Source organism: Orcinus orca, chromosome 19 (genome assembly GCF_937001465.1).
Source record: "Orcinus orca chromosome 19, mOrcOrc1.1, whole genome shotgun sequence".
Classification (NCBI taxonomy): Eukaryota; Metazoa; Chordata; class Mammalia; order Artiodactyla; family Delphinidae; genus Orcinus; species Orcinus orca.
In genome coordinates, this window is record NC_064577.1 from 8,891,558 (window position 1) to 8,915,593 (window position 24,036).

The 24,036-nt window shown below is 50.6% G+C and overlaps 2 protein-coding genes across 10 annotated transcripts in view; one reads left to right on the top strand and one right to left on the bottom strand.

Annotated features, from left to right (window-relative positions):
• RAP1GAP2 (RAP1 GTPase activating protein 2) overlaps positions 1–24,036 on the top strand; it is a 445,551-nt gene that overhangs the window by 283,627 nt on the left and 137,888 nt on the right. The gene's annotated exons all lie outside the window — the stretch shown is intronic.
• TRPV3 (transient receptor potential cation channel subfamily V member 3) overlaps positions 825–24,036 on the bottom strand; it is a 31,821-nt gene continuing 8,609 nt past the window's right edge. For 3 of the 9 annotated variants that reach the window (XM_012531979.2, XM_033423217.2, XM_033423218.2), the window contains exons 6-18: positions 23,103–23,279; positions 20,427–20,567; positions 17,976–18,256; positions 15,695–15,871; positions 14,598–14,756; positions 13,787–13,882; positions 12,674–12,747; positions 10,346–10,511; positions 8,886–8,952; positions 6,885–7,159; positions 5,734–5,846; positions 4,467–4,546; positions 825–4,223 (exon numbers count right to left, since the gene is read on the bottom strand). In XM_012531979.2, coding sequence (XP_012387433.1) covers positions 4,126–4,223; positions 4,467–4,546; positions 5,734–5,846; positions 6,885–7,159; positions 8,886–8,952; positions 10,346–10,511; positions 12,674–12,747; positions 13,787–13,882; positions 14,598–14,756; positions 15,695–15,871; positions 17,976–18,256; positions 20,427–20,567; positions 23,103–23,279 — 1,904 coding nt within the window. In that variant the 3' untranslated portion in view covers positions 825–4,125. Of the gene's footprint in view, positions 4,224–4,402; positions 5,847–6,884; positions 7,160–8,885; positions 8,953–10,345; positions 10,512–12,673; positions 12,748–13,786; positions 13,883–14,597; positions 14,757–15,694; positions 15,872–17,975; positions 18,257–20,426; positions 20,568–23,102; positions 23,280–24,036 lie in introns of those variants that run through there. The other 6 variants (XM_004267036.3, XM_033423219.2, XM_033423220.2 and 3 more) reach the window with 5 other exon arrangements.

Consider the following 24,036-nt stretch of genomic DNA (forward strand, 5'->3'; position numbering starts at 1 on the left):
ATAAAACTGTTTATCCTCATTGACCTAGGCATCCCACTCCCAGAATATATACTACAACAGGGGCTTCCACCCTTTTCCTATCAGTCTACCCGGAATGTTTCCGTGGATGGCACAATCCTAGATTATAGACTGAAACCTGTTTGAGCTAGGATCTGGATTGTGTACAATTCCCATTTCCTTGCCACTCGAGAAGACATATCCCAGTGAAGGGTGTTACTCTGGGAATCGTTTGGATTAAGTAATTGACCAAATGCAGCACATCACTTATTAATACATTGTTTGCAAGTTCTGCAACCCCTCAAGACACAGCAGCATCTTGGCATTCAAGTTGAGACTGCCCTTCTTTCAAAATAACTCAAAAGAATGAAAAAATGCACATGCATATATGTTGGGCAATAATGATAGTAATAATATCAGCTCTTTCCTGTCCATTCCCTTATTGCCTCCTTATCAATAAAGGTCCTGTGAGGTAGACAGGAGGGATTTCTATGGATGGACCCCCTGCTTGGGGTCATATTACCTGAACCTATAAGGTTTTCAGGCTGTGATTCCTTGGGCATGTCACTTAAAATCTCTAGGTCTCCTTTTACTCAAATTACTTCCAGAGTTATTGAGTGGTTAAAATGGGGTACTGGACATGATATACTTTGAGATGTAAAACGCTGCACAAAGGTGGCATGTCTTAGTGTGCTGAGCTGGGACCAATGATAATATTTTAGGTCCGAAAAGTGGCCTTCCCTTTATCCACTCATGTTAAGCAACACCCTACGATTTCTAGTCAGTCTTCATAGTGGCACACCTAAGACAAGGATAAAACATGATCATAACAAGTCAAAATAAATATTTATTAGAAATCATAAAAGCATTTCTTCAATGGCACTAAGATGTTCTCACTGCATTTATGACTTCTTTCTTGAACACAGAGTTTCACACACACACAACACTAAAAACAAGATGTAAAAGGAATTTGCAAGGATCAGGCACATTCAATGAGAACAAGGTGAAAATTCTGTGTTTGGGACCAAGAGCACAGTAAAAACATATAAATCAATGCAGAGATCAAGTATGACTTACAGGCCCAGACGACGGCCCATCTACTGGGGCCCTACCCAGAGCAAAAGGACTTAGCTCACCAGGCCTTGTGGAAGGAAAAGAAGGTCAATAACCCTGGGCTCCAGGGCAGGCAGGAGCCCTCTACAAGCATAATGACTTCACAGTATGGCCTTGAACTCCTTCTCCCACCCCGGCAAGGAGGAAAGTAAGCACCATTTTTCTTCCAAACAGATATATCACATAATTTCTAAAATAATGGATTCTTCCTGAGGCAGAGTTTAGTGAAAGGAAAATTTCCAGCCAAAACTGTTATCTGAGTGTGGGAGATTCCACCCCTGGAAAATGCCTTCCCCTTAAATTACTGAAATGTGAATCATTTAAGATGTCCTGATATACCTGTGGATTCAGTGTGGCGTGGTGTGTGGTTTTGTACACACCTGTATGCACACACTTCAATTTTAAACCCATCGTGGGGATCACAGGGACAGTGCAGACTGCCAGCATGAATCCTCTGAGCAAAAAGCTCTCGTCCCCTCACATACGTCAACCACAAAGGCAGACTCAAATTTACCGAATAACTGTGCTAAAAAAAAAAATCGTGCAGGGGGATATCTGCGGTCCAGAATCAGAACACTCCAGCTTCGACAGCTCTGATACGACCTCCTGCATGACTTTGAACAAGTCCACTTTCCTTTTGGAGCTTTAGTCTCCAGGTGTGAAATAACAGAGCTGGTCCTTTTAAGCCAATGCTCTTTGACTCACTGCTTTCCTTGGTAAACCTACCTAGGCTGAGGCCATCTAGGCTGAAAACCTTTGGGGGATGCCACTGTCAGGAAGAAGATTCAGTATAGAAAATGGTCCTGCCAGCAAATTCCATCCAGATCCACAGACAGGTCTCCATACATGTAAGAAGGCAAAGATCCAGTTATTGATTTCTGTCTGTCTAACGTCCCAGCTTTCGTTCAAGTGGGAAATGGAGAACCATACGGCTTTATCCATTCATATCCAGATCAAAACATATCTGAATTCCCAGCTGCGTGGTGTAGAGCATGGTGCCATCGATCCAAACGGCTGCCCTTCAAACCAGGGCATCTGTTCAGGATGAACGCAAGCAGGTAATTCCAGACACAGGATGCTAATCTCCAGGCTAAAAGGACCTTCAAGTTCATTTGATTGAGATCTTTAACAATATCCTTAATAAATGCTCAACCAGCTTCTGCTTAAATATCTCCAATATCTGGAGTAGTTGCTGGACCGAATTGAACTAAAATTTTTTCTGTGAAATTTCCAACTTTTGGCATTAGCTCTGCCCATCTGGAACACATCTGCTCCCCCTGCCTCTGGGACAATCTCCCCACATCTTCCCTTCTCTGGGGAACATGCCTAGCCCCCTCCTCCCCTGCTCACACTTGAGCTTGGCCTGACCACTACAGCTTAGAGCACGGGTTGGCTCCCTGGGTCATCCGAGAGCACAGGGGCTGCTGCAGATTTTATGGCTCTAAGGCTACATCCTCCACTCATGGCATCGCTCCCTGACCCAGCCCATCAGGGGGCACAGAGCAGCCCAGAGCGGAGAAGAAGGCCGAGGTAAGCTGGGGCACAGAGCAGCCCAGAGCGGAGAAGAAGGCCGAGAGTGGACTGCTTGGTCTGTACTCCTTAGTTTGCCTCAAGTCAGATTAACTAGCCAATAGCCAAGTTATCTAAAAGCCGAATGGTTTTTGTGCCACTTAAAATTAAAATTCATGGTTAATAGCGTTATAATTCCACCTCAAAAATTCCCACGTGAATCTATTACCAGATAACTGAGGCAGAGTGGATTTTATGGTTCTTTAGGCTCCAGTAACCTGGAACATTTCTACTATCTCCACTTCACCTCTGCCCCCAAAGTGACTCTGTGTGATTTCAGGGGGGAGAAAAATCAGAGGATGAGAATCTAAAAATAAGCCGCACATCTTGGCAAGCACTCCTTCCTCAAATGCCTTCTCCTCCACTTCAGACTTCACAGTTAACAAAAATATTTAATACCAGAGCATTTCAGGTATTTTGTTAAATTCCTCCAGTGAGAAATACTGATGTATAAGAGTAACCTCTGAGATTCAAGACCATGTAAATAGAGCAGCTGCTATTTCCGTTTCAGCCGAAGCCATGATCCCAACTTAGAGGCATGCACTGTTGCAGGGCTGGGACAAGGAAGACAGCCAAGATCTTTCACCCAGATGGTAGTCCCTGCCTGGCGTGTCTCTTGTGGAATTTTATGTGCATAAAGAAACGCTTTTTGTCCTTGCTCTGGCCACCCCGAGGCCAAGTATATAATACTTGCCTCCAAATCCTAAAATCTATTTCTCAGCTTTAAAATCCTAAAATCTATTTCTCAGCTTTAAAATCACATGCTTCATTTGAAGTAATTTTCATTTAAAACGGAAAAAGCCTTTCTCTATGGAAAAGAAAAAGCCTGTGTTAATTATGCTACTAGAAACGTCTCAGTTGGAGACAGTTGGAGCCTTGAGTACAAAGGCCACTCATTCCAAGGGTGTTTTCCTTCTCCCCGAAGGCTCCAGAAGCTCATTCTCCTCCAGTCCCAGGACACCCGGCTTAGCTCAGTCCCCTGCACATTCTGGGACGCATCGAGCGTCCCTTAAGTTCAGGAGACCCAGTTACAATAAGGGAGACGGTAGAATGCGCAGGCTGGGGCTGGGGACCTTGGCAGAAGACTCCTCTCCCTGCTCCTTGGGCCCCGCCCCTGCCCTGCCACCCTCTCTCCCAGCCAAATCGACCTGCCGTTGGTGAACGCAGAGACTTCACCCGGGATTCAGGGACTCCTGGGACTCCCAGGCTCAGGACTGCTGGCCATGGGTTTATACAAACTCTCTGCCGAATAACAAAGTCCAGGGTGTTCCCCACTCAAGCTGACAACTGCCCCTCGTTTCAGCCACCCGTCCAGCATGAGGGTGCTTTCCTCGTCTCTGCAGGTGGAGCCAGGCTCCATTACTCTGCAAAGCCCGCAGCACCAAGTCCAGGACCCAGTCTCCAGCCTCAGACGGCCCACATGCACACGAGCTCTGGGTTCTGCTTCTACACGGAGGTTTCCGGAACTTCGTCTATGTCGTCAAATGCATTGAGGGTAGTTTTGCTGTTGTTCCTGGAAGAATCTTGGATTTTGTTGAAATCTGCTTAAAAAAAACAAAAAACACTATTTTACAGAAACAGCATTCTGCAAGTTGTACCTCCAGGTCTCAGTCCACCACCTGCCTTAGAAGTTATTCCAACTCAGGTTAGAAAACGGTAGAGCTGGAAGGAATTAATTCAACCCTCCCATTTTACAGATGCGGAAAATCACGGCCCTCCGACTTGGTGTGCCTGGGGTCACGTGGTCAGAACGGAGTGGGTGTCACGCTTCCTGACAGCAGCGGTACCTGACCGTCTCCCGGGCCCCGGATCTTCGTTGAGGAAAGAGACGTGAGTTTTCCATTCAGTCCACTTCACCTCGTTGATCCTGCGGGTGTGATAATCATTCTCACTACTCCCCAAGTGCACCTCATCAAATGCAAACAAGTAGCACAGCGTTTGGGGAGTCCTCCACAGGGATCAAGGGCATTCCTGCCCCATGTGGTCACATCAGTGTTGTTAAGGCTTGAAACCTGCCCGAACCTCCATTTTCCCAGGCCTCCAGGATCAGTCTCCTCCCAGGGTGTGGGACCCAGAAGCTCAGAGAGGTGTAAAGGGGACATCTTCAGCCAGCAGGGGCTGTGCCTGACTCGGGGAGGCAGCCCACAGAGAAGGAGGGAAGGAAGGAGAGTGGGGCAGGCTCGGGCTGAGAAGATGTGAGGGCGTGAAGTCCAGCTAGGGTTAAGGTTGCACTAAGAGAAGATGGTTAGGGGACTTGCCCAGCAGTCCAATGGTGAAGACTCCTCCTCCCAATGCAGGGGTTTGATCCCTGGTTGGAGAACTAAGGTCCCACATGCTGCGGGGTGTGGCCCCAAATTTTGTTATAAAAAGAGAAGAAGGTCAGGGCTCAGAACCCAAAAGAGTGGGCAGTGTCTAAGGTACTGGATTGTAACTGGAGAAGATAGTTTGGCTGAAGTTCACATTCACAGAACATCTCTAGAGTGAGGGTGTCAAAATTAGACATATTTGTTAGGGTAACTATTATAGTTGAAATGATGGCTCCTGGGGCAGAGCGGGGCGGAGAGGGGTTTCAGTCATAGAACTAGGTCAAGGTTCAATTATACTCCAAGAAGGTAGTCTGCAGGGTCAGGCAGCCAGACAGGGGGTCGGGAGAGATAGACCCATCAGAAAAGAGGGTCAGGGCACGTGCAAGTACTTTTTTAAAAATCAAAAAGCTTGACATCTGTCAAAAGTAGCTGTCTCACTTTCCGTTTGCCTGTGACAGAATGTGCCTCTCAGAAGGACAAATAGTGCCAGGCTGGCAAATCTCTTCTAAGGCAGACACTGGGCAGGGGGAGGCACCTCCAAAAGGGCAGAGTCTCCTTCTCCCTTCTGAGGCTTAGAAAGTCTATCCCTGGGCCAGCGACCCCGAGAGAGCAAATTCCATCTTCTGAGGAGGCAGAACAGACCGTGGTCTGGCAAGCAAATGGCAGCATCATTTCACTAACATTCCCCAACTCATCTCTCTTCACCCACCCAGAAAGCATCACCAAAGGGCCCTTCTCCGTTTGTTACCGCAAACACAGTCGGAAATCTTGCTCTGCCACTTTACACAGCTCTCCCATCTGGAATCTGCTCTTCAGCCATTCTGGTAACATTTTCTCGAACTCCAAGATCGTCCTGGCTCTCTGGGGACATAAACGAGCCTAAGTGCATCTCTCAGGAGCCAGCCCAGGAGCACGGCTCCGTGTGAGCGTTGGATGCGCCCACACGCCTGCACACACACACATATACACACGTGCACACACACCGAACAGCCCACTCCACCTGCATGGAATGCTTCATGCATAGATCCTGAGGACCTGGCTAACCTACAGAATTCAAAAATGAACACCCAGTAAGTTTGGGGAAGGTGTTCAAATTGTTTTAAACATCACATAAACAATGTTTCTGGAAGTCCAGAGCTGCCTAACTGAAAATGTTAGGATCCTGGGATCCCACCAGGAAGGGAGTTTCCAGGAGGACACCATGTGGTCCTAGCCCCATGTCAGGCTTAGAGTCCCCTCAGCAATTTTCCCGGCAATAATTTGTCCCATCTCTCCTGAATACTAGCAACAATGCAATTAAGAAGGCCCTGATCATTAGTAACTTCCTTGTGTCAAATCAAAGCTTTTTTCCCTGTTGTTGCCCCATATACCTCATTTCTGCCTCTTGGACCACAGAAGGAAGTTGCTCTCCCTTTCACAAGTAGCTCTGCAGATATCTGAAGGAACTATCACGCTCTTCTTACACCATTTATGTAGGAAGTGTAACATGCCTGGTCACTACCTCTGGATCATCCTGTGGGTTAGTATCCTCCGTGTGTAAGGCCCATAGCATGTGAGGAGTACTGGAGGAGAGCAGAACTGTCACCTCCTAAGGTCCTTATACCTAAGGACGTTGTCCTATACCTACTCCTCTTAATGCAACCTAAGGCCACGCTCCAACATCCACATATCACACCATCGACTCTGAGCACAGCACACCCATAAGCCTGAGCTCCTCTCACACGTGCTGTTGTCCAGCCACACTCCCTAGACCTTATACCCCAGAAACCTAGCTTCCTCAAACCTGGCCAAGCACAGGGAGCTTATGCAGATTTCCAGGCCCCACCCCAGATCCACTGGTGCCATGTGCTGAACTGAGTCCCCATGAGGGCTCCCATAGAAAGACTCTGCCAAGGTCACCTGTAGGCGCCAGATGCGCTCACTCTCCTTGGAGATGTTCTCCACAGTCTCCCCCATCAGGGCAATGAGCATATTGAGGAGGAGGACGAAGGTGAGGGTGACATAGGTGATGAGCAGGATCAGGGAGAGGATGGGGTACTTCGAGTTCTGCTGGATCTTCAGGTCACCCAGGCCTATGGTGAGCTTGAAGAGTTCCAGCACCGTGTCGCTGAAGCTGCCATAGGAGGTGCAGTCCTCATTGTCTTTGGAACACTTCTCGATCAGCGAGGCCAGGGCTGGGAAGACATAACAGGGTGTTCTCTGCAGCCTCTCTGTCTGGTTAATTACCCAATAAACCCGTGCATGCCTGCATGTACACCGATGCCCACACACACAGACTGCAGGCCTGCTGCCTCCTTCTCTCCAGCTATTTAAATTACATCTCCAGCCTCAGCTCCTCCGGAAGCTTCATCAGGCTGGTGCTCTGCCTTGACAGAAAGGGCAGAAAGCCCTTTCTGCCTAACAAGGCCCAAACTCTTCTCTCTACCCCACCATTCAGCCCTTGATCTATCACGGGCTTGCACAGTCGATGATTACAATCTATAATCTGTCTGTCTCTGGCTCCTCAACCAGGCTTTGAGCTCCCAACTTCCTGTAGCTTGGGTTGTATCCCCCAAGACTGGGAAGTCCTGAGTCTCTTCCTAATGCTCTGTGGCAAGACCTCTGGTCAAGGCCTGGGACTCTTTCTTCTCTTCTCCCCAACGCACTACAGCAGTGGCTCTTTACTGAATGAATGGACGGATGGATGAATGAATGAATGATCAAATTAATCAGGGAGGAAATGGATGGATGAATAAACAAACAAGTGAAGGAGCAAATAAATAAGCAAACTGACCCAGAAAAGGTACCAGACAGATGGGAACAGCTGCCTAACTTCAAATGCCAGTGATAACTAGGGGAAGAAAAACTGGCTTGGGAAAATAAAATGATATCGCTTTATGCAGAGGTTAGAAATAAAATCAGGTTATGCTGTTCCCTCTGTTGTAAATGGAGAGGTGTTTTTTTTTTTTATTGGAGTACAGTTGCTTTACAATATTGTGTTAGTTTATACTGTACAGCAAAGTGAATCAGCTATGTGTATACACACATCCCCTCTTTTCTGGATTTCCTTGTCATTTAAGTCACCACAGAGCACTGAGTAGAGTTCCCTGTGCTATACAGTAGGTTCTCATTAGTTATTTATTTTATACATAGTATCAATAATGTATGTATGTCAATCCCAATCTCCCAATTCATCCCACCCCCCCTTTCCCCCTTGGTATACATACAGTTGTTCTCTACATCTGTGTCTCTATTTCTGCTTTGTAAATAAGATCATCTATACCAATTTCTTTAGATTCCACATATATGCGTTAATAAACGATATTTGTTTTTCTCTTTCTGACTTACTCCACTCTGTATGACAGTCTCTAGGTGTACATGGAGAGGTTTTCAAGAGGGGTTTCCCATCCCTGGTCCCAGCAGACCAGAGGCTCTCACAGATATATCTGCAGCAAACTATGACAGTAATGTGATGTGGAGGGCCAAAGGAGGTTATCTCAATGCATTACTCTACTCCTATTTTTCAAAGACCATCAATCACATTTCTGCAGACTTTAGCTTCTCCATCTGTAAAATGGGGCCGAAAACCTGCCAAGCCTATCTGAGGCTGTGAGAGCCGCATGGGATGATGGACGTAAAGGTGGGAGGCATACCACACAGGGTGGTTGGATAAAAGCCACCAGTTCAAACCCTGGAGTCTCTAAGCCTCAGTGCCCTTATGGCCGGGGATGATGGTGACTTCCCCTTGGTCAAGATATCACGAGAAGTAAAGAGATAATCGTTGGGAAATGCTAACCACGGAAAGTGTTCCACCGGTGGCCGATATAATAGTTGCTAAGGCTCCTGTGTGCTTTGTCATGCTGATATCTGTGTAAAGTGTTTTACAAATGAGGGAGTTACTATTATTTATAAATCAATTACCTACTCCAAATCCAAATAAGAACACGATATATACAAACAAGAACTTCAGAACATCATGTAAAATGACCTACAAAGAAAGAAACGCAATTCAAGGGTAAGGTTTGAGCACAGATTCATTATACATTGATTTCCTGACTGCTTCCCACCCTCTCCTGGGTTCGCACTCTAACCATGCCCTCACTCCGGCCACTCTTCTGCGACCCTCACCAGGTCCTCCTGATGCTGTCTGCACAGCTCAGCGCTGGGCCCACCTCCTCCAGAAGGACTTCTCTTCTGTTCCTGCTCTCCACCCTCCTCCCTCCTAGAACACAGTCTGTTTCTGTCCCTGCTGATTCAGGCTGCACATGAGCACCTTTCCTCATAGAAACTCACATCTGGAATCCTCACACTTCCTGGGGGATGCAGTGTGCTGGGCCGAGCTCGCACCAGCTCACAAGAGCTGATGGTCTCACTTTCATGAATTTTCTGAGCTCGTTAAACACAGCCATGACTAAGAATTAAATTGTGTAAACTTATAACTAAATAAAGTGCGTTAGAAACAAAGATAATAAATGTTCAAAACGCATCACTTCCGAGTGACTTTACTACATTTTATAATTATCTAGGCTTTTAAGCCTATTTATTTCTCATAACCATATGGTGGAAACACTATATAATGGTGCATTACTGTGCATCCCTTCCCAATTCTGTATTCAGTGACATCGCATTGGTAGCTGGAAGTCAGCCATGGTGGGAATATTTACACCATGGAAATTGGTAAAAGCTACAAATCAGAGATTGTTGATCATCTAGATCTAGACTTAAGACAACGATGGACAAAATGTTAAGGCAGATTAAACTTTAAAAATGTGTCCTATCTGTAGCTGTTAATAGTGGGAATAGCACAAAAACGTTGATGAAATATTCTTCTAGTATTTGAAAACTATTATCCAATTCAGCAGATAAATGGCTCAGCATCACTGACAGACAAATGCAGTTTCAACACAAGTCTTCATTGTTTCCCTTTCATCTTACTCCTTAAAGCAGAGGAAAATACCAGCATTTATGCTGGCAAAACACTCACTTGTCAATTGCAACCATAGGTTGGCAAACAGATATGAGTTCAACCAAAATCAACAAACTATTCGGTGAGACTCAACTAGCCATGTGCAATTTACAACAAAAGGCACTGTATATTTTATTATTGTTTGTAACTTGTGTGCTGCACATCCTTTATATGGTAAACATATATAATAAACATATCTACGTGTATATATATAACATATTATATATACATATTTTCCCTCCTAGAGAGCCTGACCAAAGGCAAAGGGAGACCATGGTATTTGGGAGAAAGAGCAGTGGCCTGTCTCTTGGGCAAGTCTCTTTTCCTCTCCAGACCTCAATTTCCCCATCTGAAAAATGGGCCTTCTCGGAAGGCCCTCCCTGCCCATCTCTGACGCTCGGCAGCCCCAACACACCTTCTGGATCATGACGCTGTACATGCCCATGGACTGGAATCCCCGCGTGTAGTAGAGCATGTTCGCCCAGCCCAGGGCCATGGCCAGCACGAGGCAGGCGAGGTACTCTTTGCAGGCAAACAAGTACAAGAGGACAGACAGTATCACAAGCAGAGCTTGGACAAAACTGTTCAGGAGACACAGGAGACAAGGGCCTTACTTACTTCTTGGCATCAGGGCAGAGATGTCCAAATCCTCCAACCTCCCTTAAATCCTGAATAGTTACCCTGGTGGCTGGCGCTGAAGAGACAGATAAGGCTGCCCCAGATCTGCTGGACCACGTCTAAAATCCAGCCTTGCAGACTGCATTGCTAGATGCAAGTCAGTGCTGGTTGCAGTTGACAAGGACTTTTTAAAGATACAGATCCCCAGGGCCCAGGAGATTCTGGTTCAGAAGGCCCAGGGTGCTGCCCAGGAGGCTGTATGTTTTTTAAATCACCCATGTGATTTCTGACCCCCACATGGGTTGGGGTACACTGGGGTGGACTGAGGATGTGGTGAATGATTGCATTTTTAAGCAAAATGACAAAAGCTGATATCTATACTCAAAAGTCAATCATAACAAAAGTCCCCCATAACCTATTTTGAGAAATCCTTGAAAAAACTACAATACATGCTATATAATAGGTTTGCTAAAAGGAGATTGTGCAACAACGTGAATGTACTTAAGAGTACTGAACTGTACACTTAAAATGGTTAAGATGTTTTAACTTTTGTGTTACGTGTATTATACCACAATTTGAAATGTTTAAAGTACAATAAGTACCAAACATACAAGATCAAAATCTACTCCTAAACAGTGTGTAACACCATCAGTTATGCAGACATCTGGATAGAAACCCTCTCTTGCTTATAACATCAGGTAGTCTCCACGATTACAAAATATCTAACTAGTTAAAGTTAGGACACAGGCAACTTTGATTTCCTTGTGCAGTGAAAAGCAAACGTTTGGGTGAGCAGGGCATTTGGGACTGAAGTGAGGAAGCATGTTTACACGTTCCTCTACACTAAGAAAACAACGAAGAAGCAGAACAGGACATGGCACTGGTGCCTTCCATCTGTGCCAAAGCCAGTGGCTGTACAAATGGATTTTTCTCTGGAATCGTCACAGTTTCTCCAAGGTGACAGACTCATATGTGACTTGCACCCTGGGCAGTGCTGCACCTGGCTTATTCATTCACTGCAGTATCAGGGGGCCCCACCTGCCCAAAGAGATGAAGAACTTAGCTCATGCTTCTGGAAGGCAGGTACATACTTAATAGGTATTTGGAAACATCAGGCCAAGATTCAAGGTCTTATAGACCCAGCCTCCCAAATGCTCAGAATAGGGCCTTTGGTGGGGTCTACAGAGCCATGGAGCCTAACATTCTTCATCTCAAGCTGCAGATCCTTTTCCATTATTTATTTAGAGACAGGGGTTACGTAATCCTCTGCACATGACAGGGGTTACATAATCCTCCTTTCATTTAGAGACAGGGATTACGTAATCCTCGGCACAAGCCCTCATTCAGAGAGGCTGCCGAGCTGAGCTTTCTGGCTAGAGCCTACAGTCGTCAACCCTGCACAAGCTGGGGATGAGGCTGACTGGGAAACTGGGCTGGCTTGAGCTTCACGACTGAAGCTCCGCCTGACTCGACGTGACTCACTTCCCTGCTCTGAGCCTCGGTTTTGTTTTGTTTTTTTGCGGTACGCGGTCCTCTCACTGTTGTGGCCTCTCCCGTTGCGGAGCACAGGCTCCGGACGCGCAGGCTCAGCGGCCATGGCTCACGGGCCCAGCCGCTCCGTGGCACGTGGGAACCCCCCAGACCGGGACACGAACCCACGTCCCCTGCATCGGCAGGCGGACTCTCAACCACTGCGCCACCAGGGAAGCCCTGAGCCTCGGTTTTCATGCCTAAAGATGAGACTCAATGATTTCTCAAGTACCTTCCAGCCCTGACCTGCCAGGGTCCAAAACGACAGCCAGGAGGAACTGGCCTGGAGTGTCCCTTCATAAGAAATAAACATGCCTTCTCTGTGCTGGCTGCCGCCCAGCGCTCTGGCAGGGTGCAGTCAGCTATCCCTGCAACCGGATGGTGGGCACTGTCCTAGTGTTTTCTGGTCCTCTCCATGGGCATCTATGTGCCTCTCTTACCAGAAAGGAGAGAGGAGGTCCCTGGCCATGTGACTTGGCGAAATGACAGGGACAGGTGACACAGTAGGGTGGCTATTGCAGAGGGACACAGCAGCCATCATACAGGACTTCAGCCTTGCCTGTGAGGTGGTGACCAAGGGAACAGACCTACTTACAAGACAAAGTGAAACCAGGCATCCGAGAGGATGGACTGCATATCTGAGGGTCTCAGCAGGAAGATCGCGATGCCCTGAGGCCAGAAAGGAAAGAAAAGCTGCCCCCTCTTCATGCCCCTCGCTGGAGGATTTGGGGAAGGGGGGCGTTTCCCCAGGACTGAGACTCAGGAACAGGGAAGTATGTGAAGGCCCAGCCAGAGCCCAGGTGAGGGATATGGAAGGGGACTTGTGCCTGGGGGACAGAGGCAACCCCAGGGTAAGAGGGCATGCTCCCCCTGATCTTCTCACATCTCTTACTCTCACCCCCGTAATCACCCCAGAACCCACAAAGCAGCAGAACCATACGGTTACCTGCCATTCCCCAAATATGGCCTAGCTTTCCAGCCTCTGAGCCTTTGTTCATGCTGTTCCCCACACCTGTCCTGTAATACCTTCTCCCCAGTGTCCTCATGCCAACCCTCCCCTACCAGAGTAAGTGCCATCTCTGCCTTCAAGCCTTCCTGGCCCCCCCCCCCCGCCAATAAAAGTCATCTCTCTTCTTCTGAGCACGGGTCTGAGCCCAACATCAGGTCTTTTCACAGTCTATGTTAAAGTCTAGCTATTTGTGTCCATCTGAAATCCCTACCAGACTATGAACTCAAAGAGGGCAGATTCCCTCCAACCCTGTCATCTCCTCCAGAGCCCCACATTGAAGGTGTTCAGAATATACCTGCTGATTCATTGGTTGGATGGATGAATGGGTAGATCGACTGACAAACAGATGGAAAGATGGTTGGATGAAGGATGGAAGGACAGTGGATAAGGATGAGTGGGTGTTTAAATGGATGAATGAGTGGCTGGGTTGATGAGAGAGGGCAGGTGATTGGATGGGTGGATGGAGGGGCAGGGAAGATGGGACACTGAGTGACTGGGAGTGTAGATAACTGGCAGATAGATGGGCAGATGGATGGAGGAATGGATAGATAAAGTAGGTAGGATAAGCTTGCTTGTTTATGTAAATCTAAAGGTTAAAAAGGAAATGCCTCCCCAGAGTCTCCCAGCAGTAGTAGCAGAGCTTGCTGTCACCCTGCCTGCCTCACAGGGCAGTCCAGGAGGGCTTGGTGACCTACTCACCTCTTTCACAGAAATGCACATGGCCCAGATGAGCACAAACATCCTTCCTAAGAGCTGCAGCCACCCCATCTTGTTTGCTAAGGGGTGTTTCAGGGCCTGGGGAGGAAGGGAGAGGAATGGATGGGTGCAGGATGGGGAGTGAGGAAGGTAGGGGTAGCGCCACCTCCGGGGGGACCACGCACATACACGTGCCCAACCCTCAAGCTGGGCCAGAGGCCAGCACAAAGCCGCATCTCTGTACAGGGCCAAAAAGGAACTGCAGCCCCCAGCCCCTGCCTCCCCCGCCCAGAGTGGAAACCCAGAATTGTGCGGTGAGAAGCACGATCCAATCCACGCTAACAACCCTCTCACACCTCTTGGCATTTATCTGTTCCTTCTGTATCCAGACACTCACAGGGCCTCATAACAGAGTTAAAGCCTAGGCTCCGTGCCTCGTGTAATGGATGGGGAACCGAGACCCAGAGTGCTGGGAATGCTTCTCCAAGTGACTTCCACCTCCTCCCATGTTCTCCCATGGCCCTCACAGCAGAAGCACCCAACCAGCTCCAGATTTAGACATGGAGCCTGGGCAGGGCCTGGGGCTCCTAATTCTGCAGCAGGGGTCAGCCTGGGGCTGAGCACCCAGGGTTGAGCTCAACCAGGCGCTGGCGACGTATTCAGTGTCCAAGACACTGTTGAAGCATGAAAACTGGGGGACCCCATGCACAACTCTTGACCTCTCTGGGCCTCAGTTTCTCCATAGGCACATAGGGCGGCTCCAGGGTCCAGCAGTGCTGACCAACGCATCCCCCACTTCAAGGGGCCCACTTACCTCCTCCCCCCGGGTGTGGTAGTAAGAGATGATGGTCAGGGTGATGTTGTAGAAGAAGTAGGAGCAGAAGGACAGGAAGAACATGTACTTGGCAAACTTCTTCCACTTCATATGCAGCAGCGTGTGCAGGGGCTCCAGGGTCAGCATCTCATGCCGGTTCTGGGGGTAGAACGGCACAAGTCACCATGGAGATGAGACAGAGGAAGGGACCATTTTCGGAAGGCCCTCATTTCAAAGGAAGCTCTGAGTCAGCACTGCCCCTGGCAGAAGGAGGCAATAAACTGGTTTGGCTGGAAATGTTGGGAGAGGTAATTTCTAGCTCCTGAGGTTCCATTCCAGTGCACCCAGACAGCAACCAAAAGACACAGAGCTTGGTGCTTTTGCCAAGGGGATCTGAGGCACGGTGGGGAGGGAGGGCTAGAAGGGAGGCCAGGGCCACGACTGGTGTCTGGCCCCTCCTGGGCCCTCCTTCACTGTGTGACCCTAGGAAAACCCCTGACCCTCTCTGGGCCTCAGCCGCCTCATCGGTAAAACTGATCTCAATCCCTGCCCTACCAGTCAGGCTGCTGTGAGGGCCAGGGAGATCCCGGGCAAGGCAGGCTCTGGGAAGCACAACTCTTGGTAAAATGTGAAAGATGTGTTGCCTCACTTTCCTCCAAGAGCCAGAAACTTCCCGCTGCTGATCTTCTCTTTCCTCCCTCAGCCTCACTGACTTCCCAGCTATGCCTCCTCCAGAAAGGCCTCCCTGATTGCTCAAACTGTGTACTCTCTGACCCTTATTTGGGGTCAGGTTTGGGGGAAGAGGGGATTCTAAGCCTGACCATATGGAACCAATAGAAGGAGTTGGGGGGAAACAAGATGGAGAAGGTCTACACCCCCCCCAACCCTGCCCAGGATTATGGGGCCAGGAGACCCCCACCACAAGGTCAGCTGGGAACAGGTGGCCCCAGCACCCACCTGAGGCCCCGCCCACTAAGGCTAAGGAATGGGGGCTGCAGACATGTCTGGCTAGTAGCAAGGGGTCTTCCCAGGGCCTCCCTGGCCTGGGGCCCAGCCTGCTACCCTCTGACCTTCCCCAGCCCACCCAGGAGACCCACATCGATGGTGGTGTTGTAGACGATGATTTTCAGCACCGAGTTGTCGGTCATGGTGTCCACGTTGGTGAGGTCGTAGAGCGAGGACGACACTGGCCCGTAGGCCCAGTCGGTGAACTTCCTGGACAGGCTCCGGAGCCGCTTCTCCTTGATCTCACGGCTGAGGATGTACTTCAGGATCTGGGGACAGGAAGAGTCACAACCATCAGCCGCTGGACAGGGTTTGGGGCAAAGACCGCTGGGCCTGCCCCAGGCAGACAGGGCCTGGGAAGAGGCTCCCACCAGGGATGGATTGAGTCAGGCCGAGTGCCTGTCACTGTGACCCCCAGCCCCCGCTTTATCTGTGGGATGGGCACAGAGCTCGCTGACCTGCCCGTCACACCCGGCATTGTGAATAACAGAGACAAGAGGCGTGAAGGCCTTTTGCACGCTTAAGAGGGCTGCATGATCAGCTCACAAATCCTTGCACCAGCTGGGGAGTCTGTTCCGGGAAGAACTCGGGAACTGACAATTTTGAGAAATAATTTCTGTTTGGCCTGGACTTGAGAAGCAGCTGGAAGTTTCTCCAGCTTCCCCATCCCACCCTCTGTCAGACCCTGCCAGCTGAGGCTCACTGCTCTGGCCAGTCAGGGGGTGATGCATGACACCAGCCTTTCAGAGAGGCCCGTGGGACCCACTCTCTAGGTCAGCGAGCTTGCTCTCTGCTACATGTTAGGGTCACTGGGGAACATTTAGAATTCCCACACCACTGACTAACTCAATCCAAATCTCTGGAGGTGGGACTCAGGAGTCTGCATCTTGTAAAGCTTCCTGGGTGGTTCCAAAGTGCAGGCAAGATGGAGAGCTCACTAGTTCCCGAAAGCGAGCCCTGGGTACAATAAGATGGGGGCAGAACTTCCTGGGGCACCAACCCAAGGCCCAGGAGGAGGGTCCTAATGGGCAGGACAGTGTCAGAGCCCTGATCTCATGTGACCCAGTGGGGTTCCCATCTCATTTCGCACGGGAGCCTAGTCTCTACAGCCCAGGCAGGGAGCTCCTAGGGATAAGGCATGTCTCCCCTTCCTGCGCCCCAGGCTACAAGAGCCCGAGGACATGGTCTGTGTCTCAAGTATGACTGCACCCTCTGCTCCCAGCATAGTGGCCAACTTGGGCAGCATCCGGAAAAGTTTCCAAAGAACGCTGAATGAAGGAGAGGAGGGGCCAGGAAGGGTGCAGGCGGCTTCCCAAGACTGGCAAGAAGTGGTGGGTGTGGGTGGAGGGACACATTATCCTCTGGGGAACCAGGGGTCAGGGGGCCATGCTCCATGCAGGAAGCTTCATCCCTGGGCCCTCCCCAGGGACAAACACATGGCACAGCGGTCCTTGGAGAAAGTTCTGACTTGTGACCACAGTCTGACTCTCCTCAAAGCCCCCAGGAAGCTGTGTCCTTGGGGTGGGCAGGAGATGGGCGAGGCAGGCACACAATTCCTCCTCTGTCAAAGCTGTTCTGCACCCCTTCCTCCTCCCACAAGAGAATGAAAAGGTCCCTTGTGGGCACCAGCCCTGAGCACTGGGACGGGACCCAAGGCCCTCGGGGCACCACCTCCCTCATCAGTTGCCCTGAGGTTGGCAGAGCTGTGATGGCTCCACAGTCCCCACCCTACCCAGTGCCCTCCTGCAGCCTCCCAGGAGCCACGGTCCCCTCCCAGGGCTCAAGATGTGGACGCTCAGGGCAGCTTTGCCATGATGAGTCCTGACCTTGAAACCAGACCAAGCCGTGGCTCCCACCACAGATAGAGATGGGAGCCCACCCCAGCTGAGTCTTCACCAAGCTCCCAGTTAACTTGAGCTCCTCGGCCACATCACAAGGGCACAGAGAGCCACGAGCAGCCACATACTCTGCTGGGGACTTGGCTCAATGTTTCAACCTGACAGACAGGCTGGGGTCTGTCCAGCGTCAGGGACCAGCAGCCAACTGGCTCTGGATCCAGAGCAGACATTCGGGGACTCCCGTCCTCATAAGAGGCTGAAGGCCCCCAGGGTCAGACAGTCAGCCTCCGCTTGGGTGCCTCACCGCGCAGGAATCCTCGGCCGCAAAGCCTGAGTCACCGCAGCCTTAAGACTCCTCCACTCTGGCCCCGGCAAGGGGGTCCCAGGGCAGGAGACAGAAACCTAGAATGTTAGGGCCTGAAGTCCAGAGGGTGCGCCCACGTGCTGCCTGTCCGTGGTCCGTGCAGTCGGCCACTCAGAAGGGCCCCTGGGGAGCGGGCCTCGCGCCCTCCCGCCGGCCCCGGGCCTCACCCACCTCGGCCTTGCCCATCTTGGCGGCCAGCTGCAGCGGCGTGAGGCCGTTATTGTTGCGCATGGTCTCCAGCTCCCAGTTGCCGCTCCTCAGCAGGATCATGTCGTACATGTGCTTGACGAAGTCATTCTGCGTCTTGAAGTCCTCAGCCACCGTCACCAGAGCATGGAGGATGTTGTTTCCCCGTGAGTCCTGCGAGGTGATGTCTGTCTGCTCGTTGCCCATCAGCAGCTCCACGATCTCGGGTTGGTTGGTGCAGGCTGCCAGGGCCAGGGGTGTCTCGCCTGGGGGAGGGGGAGCACAGGGGCTCGGTTCTCTCCTGGACCAGAGCGGTGATTCCCCAAGTTCTAGGAATGGGGCTTATCCTGCCCATCTCAGCAGGAGTGGGAGACTGAAGCTGGATCATTGCAACAAACTCCTAACCGGTCTCCCTGCTATTACCCTGGCCCTCCAACACTATCCTCAACACAGAAGCCAGACTGATCCTATTAATACATAAGGCTCACCTCACCCAGAACAAAAGCTCAAATTCCAATGACAGCCTACAAGGCCCTACATCTTCTGCCGTCACCTCCTCCTCTCCCCCTCACTCACTCCCCTCCAGCCACAATGGCCTTCTTCCTTTTCCTCGAGCACACACGGGCACTTTTCTGCCTCAGGGGCTTTGCACAGGCTGTTCCCTCTTCCAGTAGTGCTGTTCCTTAGATACCTGCATCACTCCCTACCTCACCACCTGTGAATCTTTGCTCTAATGTCACCTTTTCAATGAATCATTCACCCTAACTGCCCTTTTAAAATGGAAACCCAGCTCCTTCCTGGCCCAGAATTCCTGATCTCCTTCCCCTGCTTTACTACTTTTTTTTTTTTTTTGAGCTGTTTTTTTTTTTAACTTATTTATTTTTTTATTTTATTTATTTTATTTTCGGCTGCTTTGGGTCTTCGTTGCTGCACACGGGCTTTCTCTAGTTGCCGTGAACCTGGGCTACTCTTCATTGTGGTGTGCGAGCTTCTCATTGTGGTGGCTTCTCTTGTTGCGGAGCACGGGCTCTAGGCACGTGGGCTTGGGTAGTTGTGGCACACGGGTTCAGCAGTCGTGGCTCGCGGGCTCTAGAGCGCAGGCTCAGTAGTCGTGGCACACAGGCTTAGCTGCTCCGCGGCATATGGGATCTTCCCGGACCAGGGATCGAACCCTTGTCCCTGCATTGGCAGGCGGATTCTTAACCACTGCACCACCAGGGAAGTCCCCCCTGCTTTACTTTTTATTTTTTTCAATAGCACTTGTTATTTTCTAACATATTACATAACATTCTTATTTGTTATATCCATTATCGATGGTCTGTCTCCCGTCTAGAATGCAAGTTCCATGAGGGTAGAGATCTTGGTTTTGTTCACAGATATATTTCAAATACCTAGAACAATGCCTGGTACATATAGTAAACAATCAATGTTAGTTGAGAAAAGAGAAGGCAAGTGACTCACACTTGGTCACACAGCAAACCGGGGACAGAACCAGGGCTGGACATCAGGTCTCCTGCTGCTTCCCCCCCAATCTCCATCCTGTTACCTCTCTTCATCCCACCCAACAGATGTTTCCCAGCCAGGTCTGACTGGACAAGACCCTGTCCTCAAGGCCACCCAGACCCATTTAGTCCTGCTGACTAAAAAAACATCCAGAAGAGAAAACAGGTCGGTGGCCATCAGTCAGGGCCTGGGCAAGGAGGAGGAGTTAACTACAAAGTTGTACCAGGCAATTTTTTGGTGTGATGGAGCTGTTTGTCCCCTGTCCTGATCACAGCGATGGTTATACAACTGTACGCATTTGTGGAAATGAACAGAAGTGTACATTAAAACGGGTGAACTTCACTGTATCTAAATTACACAATAAAAAAATTTTTTTTCACCCGGGATGGCCTAACACCAGTTGCTTTTGGACCCCCTAAAGTGTCAGTCAGGGAGTTTTTGTCCCCTTACTTTTGACTCCTGTTTGCAGCCCTGAGAGGCACTGTACACAGGGGACAGAGGCCAGAGCTGGCAGGCAGGATGCCTACATCTGTTCCTTACTACACTGGCGCAAGTCATTTCCCTTCTCAGAACCTGTCTGCTCTTTGTAAACTAGGGCGCTCTCCTTGCTCTCCCTCCCAGGTCTATGTTCCCAACCGGGGGCTGCTCAGGTGAATGTCTGTGTGTCCTCTAACACCACCAGGTGACACTCCCCGAATGCAGGCTCCCCATCCTCCCAAGTGCCGGTCTCCAGCCTGGCGGTCCTGTTCAGGTGGATCTGCCCCTGCCGCCACCCTGGTCCCGGCTCCGTCCTCCAGGGCCTCGGACACAACTGAGCCAGCAGAGATTGGCAGTGGGGTCTCCCCTGCCTGCTAGCGCTTCTATGGGCAGAAGCCCCGCCTCGCCCTCCGCCCCTCTCGCCCCCAGACCCCAACCCGGGGCGGCGGCACCCACCGAAGTAGAAGCCTTCGTGCTGGTACTTGGGGTTGAAGAAGACGCCCTTGGCGTGGGCATTGACGTCGGCGCCGGCCTCGATGAGCACCGCGGCGATGTCTCCCTGCCGCCGCTCGATGGCGATGTTCAGCGCCGTCTGCCCTGCGGACAGCACAGGGGTGGGCGGTTGCGCTCAGCGGCTGGGACCGGGGGGCGACACACCCTCTCTGGCTTATTCCCCTCTCTGTCCTCTGTATCCTCCACCGAACCGTGGAGAAATGCTAGCTGCCTGCCTGGTCTGCGTCGCCCAGCTTCATTCTTCGCTTCATTCATTTTTGCGTGGAAGCAAGGATTATTCGTGGAGCGTCTGCTCTGTGCCCCACAGCCAGGCAATGGGGACACAGCAGGACACGGGATGCAGTTTTGATTCTTGTCCTCAGGAAGCTCACAGTCTCCCTGCGAATTGAGCGTTATGATATGGGGAGGTGCAGGGTCTGTGGTATCCAGAGGAGCTCTTAACACAGCCTAAGGGGTTGGGGGGCTTCCCAGAGTGGCCTCGAAACTAAGGGGTAAGTTTAGCCAGGCTGGATGGGGCTGACTCAAGGCCTCGTAAGCCAGGTTAAGAGGTTAGAACTTTATCCCAAAGGATATGGGAAGGCACAGAAGGCATTGAAGCAGGGCAGTGACATGATCAGAGTTTGGGGTTTTGTACATGTGTATTTTCAAAGCACTCTGGCTGCAAAATTGGAGGATGTGTTAGAAGGAGCTCAGACTTGTGAGGAGCTGTCCATCCAATGGACCCAAAGATCCTTGGGAAGAAAGAGTCCTCAGGATGGTCTGTTGGGGATGGGGGACAAGGGCTGTCTCAGGTAAGGTCCAGGCATCTGGCCTGGGTGCTGGGTGGGTGATACTCTGGTGACGGAGAAACAGAACAGGGGAGAAGCAGCAGGGAGGGGGGTGGGGGAGGGACATAGACACAGTTGGTGGAGCCTACAGAACCTCCAGACAGAAGAGACCAGAGGGCTGGGGGCGCGGGGGCCGGTGTCTCAGAACATTACACCAGAAACAGCATTTTCCAAAGAGCTGCTAACATGCCATACATAAAAACAAAGTCCTGCTGGATCAAAGAACTAAGCATTTTTTAAAACTGGAAAATTGTGAATAACTAACCTTTTTGGAGGGAAAACCCTCTTAAGACTTCTTAAGCAAAATCCAAAATTCTGAAGCCATAAAGAAAACACTCACATATTTGCTTCCATAAAAATTGAAAATTTCTGTATTTCAAAAGACATCTTAAAGAAAGTTAAAAGACGAGTGATAGGCTGGGGGAAATATTTGAGATGTATAAAAGAGGCAATGTGCATTTAAAAGTCCATAATGCGGGCTTCCCTGGTGGCGCAGTGGTTGAGAATCCGCCTGCTAATGCAGGGGACACGGGTTCGAGCCCTGGTCTGGGAAGATCCCACATGCCGCGGAGCAACTAGGCCCGTGAGCCACAACTACTGAGCCTGCGCGTCTGGAGCCTGTGGTCTGCAACAAGAGAGGCCACGACAGTAAGAGGCCTGTGCATGACGATGAAGAATGGCCCCCGCTCTCCGCAACTAGAGAAAGCCCTCACACAGAAACGAAGACCCAACACAGCCAAAAATAAATAAATAAATTAAAAAAAAAAAATCCATAAAGGATTAAGAGCTCCTACAAATCAATAAAAAGACAAACAACCTAAAAGAAAACTGAGAAACTATTATTAACAAGCACCTCACAGAGAAGAAAATACACACAGACAATACAGGAAATGAACGATGTTTGGAATTACTGGTAATCGGGAAGATGAAAATTTGAACCTAATGAGTTCATACTTTTCACCCACCAGACTGGCAAAAACAAATAATAATGGTAATAAATAAGTACAAATAAAATAACTTTCTCCCACAAGAAAAGTTAAGGGCCCAAGCCAGACTCCCACCTGCGAAAAGCTGAGATGTTTAGCACCCTCGGCCTATCAGTAAGATGGCATCCAGTTATTCTTGGGCCAATCATTTTTGACACAAGCGCGTCATAAGATCCTAGTGGGACGTTTACTGACTCCAAAAACTCAAAGACACACCTTACTGGTTATTCACAACAGACTTCCTGAGTTTGGTCTCCCTGCCCCCTCTCCAGACCACCTAAGAGAGAAGCCACAAAACTGAGTCCCAAATGGGGCTGTTAATAGTGATGAGGATAATGGCGATACTAGTAGTTACTTATGTGTTGGCCCCGCCCAGCTCTCCAGCCTTCTTGCCACCACTCAGCCCTGTCAAGCTCAGTCCCATCTCAGGCTTTCGCCCTTGCTTTGTTCTGGATCCTTCTCATCGTGCTGGCTTCGGGTCAAAGCTCACCTCTCTGACCATCCACACTAAAGTTGCCCATCCCCAATTACTTCTGATGACATTATCTTTTGGTTTTTTTGTAATTTTCTTTTCATCAATTTTTAAATTGCCTTCTTTAGAAGATCAGCCTTCATCTATCTTGTTCACTCCTGTGTTCTGGGACCAAAAACACTGCCTGGCACGCGGCCAGAGGTCAAGATTGTTTGCAGAATGAAGGAAGGTGCCGGGCACCACACTAAGTGCTTTGGGCTTCCGCGACAGCAGTGCCTGTGCCCCACCACCGCCAGAAATCGCCGTCTGCACAGCCCCTCCCACAGGCGGGTACCTTCGAAGGCCTCCTCCGTGTACTTGGCGTTGATGAACCTGTCTAGGATGTCGTTTTCCTCAGCGAAGGCGAGCAGGATCCGCACGATCTCCTTGGTGCTGGGGTTGACGTTCAACAAGGCCTTCATCAGGCAGGTCTTCCCCGTGTCCAAGGCCGTCAGGTTGCGCATGAGGAAGTCTGCAGGCAGGGTCGCAGGATGGAGCCACTGCACAGGGGGACCCCGGCTGCCCTTGGTCCTCCCGGCCCGGAGAAAGGGAGGCCGGGCTGTGGCGGCTGCAGCCGCAGACCTCAAGAACCTGCCGCGGGCTCTCCACGGAGCTCCCTGCCCTGAACTCCGCGCTCCCCTCTGCCCTGTCCATCTCTTCCTCCTCCCGCCTCCTTGCTGGCTCCTCCCCCTCGGTGAGCTGCCCAGAGCCTTATCAGAGACCTTTTGCTCTTTGCCTTCCCACCGTCTCCAATCCCACCCACGGCCTGGCTTCCCACTGTCCAGCTCAGAAATCTCCAGGCCACCACCCCACACCCCGGTTTCCTGCAAATAGACTTCACCCCCTTCCATTTAACTTTCTACTCTCCTGGTCCCCAAGACAGCTCGGGCCCCACAAGCCACCAAGTCTCCCAAGTCCAAATGGCACCGCCATGGACTCACTCCTCACGTCCTGGAGTCCTACCAGTGCCACTCCCGGAAGGGCTGTTCCCCCCTCCCCAGCCCTGCCACTGGAGTCCCAACTCTGCCTGAACGGCGGCCTTCTCCAGTTTTACCCCCATCCTCCACCGTCACCTGTCTAAGCCCTTCCATGGCTCCCCCTTGCCCTCAGAATCAGGTTCGAAGTTGCCAGCCCGGCAGTTAAGGCTGGAGGGCGGGGTGGGAGGGCAGTGGGTAGGTGGACAGCAGGAGCCGAGCAGGACCCCTAGCCCTGCACCCTCTGCCAGGGCC